We start from the raw sequence: 7,913 nt of genomic DNA, 5'->3' as shown, positions 1-7,913 counted from the left end.
GATTAATAATACTTAAGAAATGCTGTACTGCACAGAGCTAAAAATAGCAACGTTAAACTTAGCGTTGCGGTTAACAAAGGAAATGGAGATAATGGCGGTTCCGTAACGCATGGTGATTTTGGAATGATACAGCATAGATATCGCATAACACAATGGAGGGGAATTAATAACCGTAACATACCGGCCCCAATGACTGAAGTGGGTAACGAGGTCATTTAAACAAAGGTTATTAAATCACAACACTAGAGGCAGCACAATTTGAAGAAATACAATGAATCTAAACCATAGTACGTGAAGATGTGAGCTACACAGCAAAGGTGACTGCAATATACAGGCGTAAGCACTAATAACACATTTCACAGGTAATACTATACACAAGGAAGGCTACTGTACTCGAGGCTCATTATTGTTTCTATGGCAAACACAATTTGGCAGTAAAGGTAGTATCAAAACTATAAAAGGCTAACACAGTTGAGGTACTCTAGTAGTACAGAATGCACCGTTGTTCATTACAGAAACGTTTCACTTGGAAATTACAAATACTGGTATAAAAATGGCAAGTACGTACAATAGGCACACACTAAATGGAGGATCATGCAAGAAAGGAAGGAAGCTGTGTGTTCCTTTATGAGGCCTACACACTGAAAATTCTCAAAGGAATAAGAAGGGCTTTAGAATGGGCTATGGGTGTGCTTCTAGTAAGCACAGTTTACGAATGTCTCGATCCATCACTGCAGTTGCAGTTCGTACACGCACTCGTCGTACCGTCCCATCTCGATCCGGATAACATCGCACGATTATTCCTTTCGGCCATTGTCCACGTTTGACATTCTCGTCCTTAATGAGGACGACGTCATTGACAGCAAAGCTGTCGGTTCTCTGCAACCACTTTTGTCGAAGTTGCAGCAGTGGCAGATACTCCTTGAGCCAGCGATCCCAGAATTGATCAGCAAGCAGTTGAGTAAGTCGCCAGGACTTTCGATAGCCATCTGCCTTCACGAACTCATCTGGAGAAAAGGTGCCACTCACTGAACCTGTAAGCAGCATACTTGGGGTTAATGACTGTAAGTCTTTAGGGTCATCACTCACAGGCGTGAGCGGTCGGTCATTTAATATACGTTCAACTTCTGTCATTAAGGTAAGCAAACCAAAGTCGTTGAGCATCTTGTCCCCGACAAGCAAGCGTATGATCTTCCGAACGGACCGTATCATACGTTCCCACACACCACCTTGGTGGCTTGCAGCAGGGGGGTTGAAGTGCCATTCCACCTCTGGTTGCATCGCTTTGTGAATCTGACTCTTGTTCCACCGTAAGATTCCCTCACGGAGTTCACGCTCTGCACCGACGAAGTTGGTGCCGTTGTCACTAAAGATCTGTTTTGGGTTTCCGATCCTGCGATTAATAAAACGTCGATAAGCATCAATAAATGCGCTCGTATCTAATGATTGCGCCACTTCAATGTGTATAGCCCTGGTGGCTAAACACGTAAATACACAAGCATAACGCTTAACTTGGCTCCGCCCCAGTTTTACCAATATGGGGCCCATGTAGTCCACTCCAACAGCAGTAAACGGAGGGTTTCTTGCTGTCACTCTAGGGAGGGGTAGAGGTGCCATCATCTGTTTCCCAACCTTTGCGTTCCAAAAACGACACTTCCTGCAGTCCTGTAAAACTCGTCGAACTGAGGCTTGGCCCCTCAGTATCCAAAATTTCTCCCGTGTCGCTGAGAGAACATGTAGCGTTCCACTATGACCATGCTTCTCATGGTACATTGCAATTATAAGATCCGTAACATGGTGTTTTGCGGGCAAAATCATCTGGTGCTTCGCATCCCTACAGAGGGCTGATCGCTGTAGTCTTCCACCGACGTACATAGTTCCATCCACGACAAACGGACACAGCTTCTGAAGAGCTTGTATGGCAGGTATCTTCCGCAATTGTTTTCTAGTAGAAGTTCCAGATTCAGGGTCGGAGTTACTTTGGAGTACTCTTAGCTCCGCTGAAAACACATCTTGTTGCACTATCCTCACGATTGACGTTAGAGCAACTTCCAATTCTTTACAGGTCAGATTTCCACACTCCCTGAATCCAGATGTCTTGAGTACACGATCCTTGGACGATTTCCACAGTAAGTACTTCTTAAATCGTATTAACCATGCAGTAGCTCGTTGCAGCTTAATGAGCGATGAATAGCGTTGACACAGTCGCTGTAGGCCAGACTCCCGCTCCACCATGGCATGAACTTTTACCTTCTTCAGTTCTGGGTGATCCTCAGGCAGCGGTGGCAGTATTATTGGTCTGGTCGGCCAGCTATCTTCTTCTTGCACGAGAAATGGAGGTCCTTTAAACCACAGGTCAGCCTTATTGACCTGATCGGGCATCAATCCTCTTGATGCAATGTCGGCAGGGTTTCGCTTGGTGTCCACGTGCCTCCACTGGCTTGGCTTCGAGTTATTGTGAATCAGTTCCAAACGATTAGCCACAAACGTCTGGAACCTCGATGATGTGTTGAGAATATACTGGAGCACCGTTGTAGAATCGGTCCAGTACACCACTTCTTGTATATCGTACTCTAGTTCGTCTTTGATGAGGTTGCATAGCTTAACAGCAGTAACAGCTGCAGTGAGTTCCAGCCTCGGTACACTAACTGGTTTGATGGGTGCCACTCTAGATTTCCCCATCACAAATGAACAGTGCACATCGTTGCTTGCATTCTTCATCCTCAGGTAGCCGACGGCTCCATAACCAATTTTGCTTGCATCACAGAAAACATGGAGTTGAGTCTGTCGTACCTGGCCACCCAGTTGCTTGAAACTTCTCGGGATAGTGATCTCCTCCAGTCCATGCAGGGATTGTAACCAGTTCTCCCACATCGTCCTATGTTCATCGGTCACAACCTCGTCCCATCCTAGGTGTCCATGACACGCTTCTTGTAGTAGCTTTCTTGCCGGCAGTATGAATGGTTGAGCAAAGCCTAATGGATCATAAATCTGACTTACCATAGACAGCATTCCGCGTCTGGTCGGCGGCTTTGCCTGCATGCTCACCTTAACCTCGAAACAGTCACGCGATGTGTTCCAGTACACGCCAAGAGCACGATCAGTAGGTAGCTCATGTAGGTCAATGTTGAGAACAGAGGAGGCAAGGTCTGTAGTCGGGATACATGCAAGAACATCTATTATTGTTACTTAGATACTTAGTTAAGTGAAAACCTCCGGACTCAAGCAATGGATTTAACTGGTTTATCAACTGTACGGCCTCCTGGACCGAATCACATGACTTTAACAAATCATCAACATAAAAATTGCGCCTTACAGTTTGTAGCACAGTCTCGTCAGCTCCAGTCAGATTGTCCTCTGCGGTCTGCCGCAGGGCGTAGCTCGCACAGCTTGGCGAAGACGTAGCTCCGAAAATGTGAACGTTCATCTGATGATCCACTGGTTCCACATTGAGATCATCGTCGGGCCACCACAGGAATCGAAGGGCATCCCGGTCGCGCGGCTCCACTAAGACTTGGTGAAACATGCCCTTAATATCTGCAACAAAAGCAATATTCCCTTGGCGGAAGCGCAAAAGCACCCCCACCAGGCTATTAGTAAGGTCAGGTCCTTGTAGCAGCTCATCGTTGAGAGAAACCTTACCCAGCTTAGCAGCGCAGTCGAAAACCACCCGGAACTTGGGTCCTGTGCAATGGTGCGGTACGTACCATGTAATGTCTGTTAGCTTGTTTTCACTGGGAGGTATAAGTCTGGCATGTCCCATTTCAACATACTCTCTAATCTTACCCTTGTACTTGGCAAACAGCTCCGGATCCGATGTCAGTCGTCTCCTGAGGGATTGCAGTCGTCGCATCGCCATCTTGCGATTGTTTGGTAGCACAGAGTTGCTACTCTTCCACGGTAATCCGATCTGATAATGTCCATCTATCTTCTTTATAGACTTCTCCATAGTCGCCATTGCTCGCTTGTCTTCAATTGATGGTTCGGTCTTCTGTGGCTTCGCCATATCCGCAAAATCCTGAGAGAAAATGGCCAACATCTGCTCACACGAGTCGTCCACAGGTTCCTGCTTGTGCATAAAATGCAAATGCATGCTTTGTCTACCCCTCTCTCCATCCATGAGGTAGTCTGAACCAAAGATTGTCCAGCCCAAGGCTGTATGTAACCCATCAGGTTCTCCCCTTTTGCCACAGCGCAGCTCGCTAAGTCTGAATGCTTCATGCACATTGTTTCCAAGAAGTAGCTCCACCTTTGAATGACTTAGCTTCGGGAATTTCAAATCCTTTAGATGCGGGTAAAGACTTGCAACTTCCTCTGTAGGTATACTGTCACTGACATCCAGCAAGTTGTCCAACACCAGAACCCCATCCAGATTAAATGATTCCGGCTCCTCAATGCCTTGTATGTGCAGAGAATCAACCAATCGATCAAAGTTACTCACTGAGTTTGTAGTGTAAAGATCCACGCTCGCTCTGGTTCCCTTGAGTCCCAGTCTTGTCAGCAAGCTAGCTGTACACAAGCTAGTATCCGATCCATCATCCATAAACGCGTAGGTCTGTACAAACTTAGAAGCATTGTTACCCCATACCTTGACAGGGACGACTTTGAATCGTCGAATTGCTCTCTTCTTCTCCACTACCTCTTGTCTGTTGTGGCAAGTGACTGCGTCTTCTCTTCCATTAGTCACAGCAGTCTGTTGTATTTCTCTATCCAGGTGTAGAAGATAATGGTGCTTCCCTTTACATTCGCGGCATCTCCATCGTGACATGCAACTCCAAGCAGAATGTCCCACACCGAGGCAGCGGAAGCAAAGGTTTTTCTCCTTAACAAAATCATTTCGCTCCGAAACAGTCTTCTGCTTGAATTTATCGCAGCTATATAGCTTATGTTCTTCCCCGCACATAGTACAGCTCATTGCTCTGAATGACGGTTTTGTTGTATTCTTGCTCTCTCTCTTAGTTTCGTCTCTACCTTGTTGTGTGGCGTTAGTATAATACCTTGGACGCTGAGTAACAGGCTTGTCCCTTGATACTTTTTTTGTAGAAAGATCCTTGTTGTAGCGGCCTCCATAGAATCTGTCCCTAGACAGCTCTGCTCCCATCTCCACCGCTTTCTTCAATCGCACAAACTTGGAATCAGACCCCGGATAGTACAGGTACCTTTCCTTCACACTATCGGGAAGTCGTGCATATATCTTGTATACGTTATCCTCGTTGTTGAGGTCTTGCTCATATCCCCAATCCATGAGATGATGGTAGCATACGTGCATCTGGTCGGCTAGATTAGACAGCTTATCCGTGTCAGTAGCTCCTATGACTGGGCCTTGCGTGAGTTCCCTTAAGTACGTCCGAACCAAGTTGGTCCTCTGACCGTACTTTTTATCCAACCGCGTCCACGCATCCTCGTATGCCCTTTGACGGTCTCGAATGGCTTTACTACCCTTGATGGTCTTCAAGGCTTACACCTGTAACCATGTTGAAAAGAAACTGTAGCTTCACAGAGTAGCTCACAGGCTTCGTTTCAATAAGATCCTTGAAGTCATCTTTGAACGTGTAATACTCTAATATATCTCCATCAAACTTCGCCAATTCCACCCGGACTTGATCACTGAAAAATGAATCAAGGTCAGACTTTCCCGTCACAGGTGGATTGTCAGGGCTGAAACCAGCTTGAACTGGTCTGTGCTCCTCTTCTATTGCTCTTCCTAGCCACGGTGCTGGTGGCGGCAATCCGCTTCTTGGTGGTGGTCGTTGAGATAGCCCCGGCCCCATTAACGGGTCAGACAGTCGATATCCATCCACCGGCTCAATTGGTGCAGCTTGATTTCTCTGATCCGTGAGATACTCTTTCACTCTCGTCTCACTTGTGTGACTCGGCTGCGGAAGATTCAGCAAAACATGCTGTGAAGCGCTTGATGGCGCCCTTGCAAAGTGACGCGCATCCTGTATTCCCCGCGAATGAGAAGACGTCTCGCTCAGCTCATCAGAGGCAGCATCCCTTTCTGCTTTCTTGAGCTCTATCTCCGCATCTAAGACTTTTTTCTCAATCGCCACTTTACGTAACTCGAGTTCAGCGCTTTTCTTTAGGTTGTCGAGGTCCTCCTGTCTCCTCGCAATTTCAGACTCTCTCTGGGATTTTCTAGAGGACCTAGAGGATGTGTGCCTAGATGGTTGGAGCGAAGGTGCTCTACCCGATATGAGGCCCTCTAGCGATAATTCACTTAGCTGATTATCTATAGCTTGCTTCCTGTGAATGAGTTCCTCTCTCTTCGTTGCTGCTTTTCCCTTGGCAGGTTCTGTATCCAGTTCAAGTATGAGCTTGTCACATAGCCCCATGCACACAGCGTGCATCTCTTGATAAGAACCCACTTGGTTACTAATCTCGTTGCAGTCAACAGGGTCCACACTCATCAGGTTCTTTAGTTCTGTCTCTTTCCTGGTCAACTTCTGCAGAGCATTTTTTCTTTCCTTCTTTANGTGCTGGATAAAGGCTTCTTTCTCTTGCAATAAAATCCCTTCAGCATTGGAAGGCTCTGGTACATTAGAAGCCATTACTTCAGCTACCGTAAGTTCTTACAGAAACCGACACCGGTTGTCGAGTCAGAAGTATTAGCATACAACACAACTGTCAAGTTCCTTATTCGTAGCGTACATATAACCGACAGGTTGTATCTCAAATTGACGTTAGCCGTCACCTTAGAAATCGACGCAAGTCGTGATTCTCAGAAATCAATGTAGAATCCGTACGGGTTTGTAGGCACTGACTGTGACCTACTAGCTTGGATCGAACCGGTTATGCGTAATCAGCAATTTAGTCTGTCTCACCACTCCGAGTTGTGTATATACAGTGTATTTACAGTTCAGAAGGTACACAGCGGCAAAGGTACGTATTCGGGTAAACCAAATCCAAATGCAACCAAATTACCAATTCACTAAGGCAACTAGTGGAACTAATAACTAATCGACGATCACGGATTTCACCTTATTCAAATAGAATACAGTATTAGCGTTAGTACAGTTTCAAGTGATATAAAATAGACTGTCACTACTAATAATGGAACATAGGTACAAGTACAACGCTAAATCACTGCGATTAAACTGGATTAATAATACTTAAGAAATGCTGTACTGCACAGAGCTAAAAATAGCAACGTTAAACTTAGCGTTGCGGTTAACAAAGGAAATGGAGATAATGGCGGTTCCGTAACGCATGGTGATTTTGGAATGATACAGCATAGATATCGCATAACACAATGGAGGGGAATTAATAACCGTAACAGATATATATAAAACAAATTAATAAATCGCCCACAAAGTTACATACGCCGTTACTTGTAAGCGGGGACGAGGTGTATGAAGCAGAACACCCGTGTTATAACGACTGTCGTTGCCACGAACATATACGCAAGGGTCGAATTAGCATTTTGCGATAACTAAATCTTACTTAGCGATGGACAAACTGTTACCAAACATATAAAACCATCTAACTTCGCGTATAAGGCTGGTGTCCTCGCAGTAAGCCAACGTACCAGGGAGACAAAAATATATTTAAGTAACAATGGTTTCAAAAAAGCTACTAATTATAAACAAAGGAATCGTAACTTCAATCATACGACGTGTGTGTGCGCGGTTTTGGATTTTAGCTTTGATTGCGCAACAGGTTTACCGGTTGTATCATTATTACAATTGATGCAAATCAATATATAATATAGGTTGAAGTAAGATGTTGCTTTTTATCATTTGGTTAAATGAACAAACATGATCGGGAAATATGGGATTTGGCTGCTATAAAGTGTCTCATCTTACCCCACTAAACTATAATTACGATATTACGACGAGTTACATGAACATGTGGTTTGTTACGACAAAGTAGCAATTTACACGGAGTTATTGCGTCATAATAGGGATTGAGTA

General features: G+C 45.2%; 1 protein-coding gene across 1 annotated transcript; it reads right to left on the bottom strand.

Annotated features, from left to right (window-relative positions):
* Positions 1-681: 681 nt before the first annotated feature.
* On the bottom strand, positions 682-6,551 carry LOC104265735. The gene is made up of 3 exons (XM_018816632.2): positions 5,511-6,551; positions 3,214-5,440; positions 682-3,149 (listed from the first exon to the last, which is right to left on the bottom strand). The coding sequence occupies exons 1-3, from the start codon at positions 6,549-6,551 to the stop codon at positions 682-684; spliced, it is 5,736 nt and encodes a 1,911-aa protein (XP_018672177.2).
* Positions 6,552-7,913: the final 1,362 nt, after the last annotated feature.

Source organism: Ciona intestinalis, unplaced genomic scaffold (assembly GCF_000224145.3).
Source record: "Ciona intestinalis unplaced genomic scaffold, KH HT000417.1, whole genome shotgun sequence".
NCBI classification, from domain to species: domain Eukaryota; kingdom Metazoa; phylum Chordata; class Ascidiacea; order Phlebobranchia; family Cionidae; genus Ciona; species Ciona intestinalis.
This window is presented reverse-complemented; position numbering and strand designations above follow the sequence as displayed.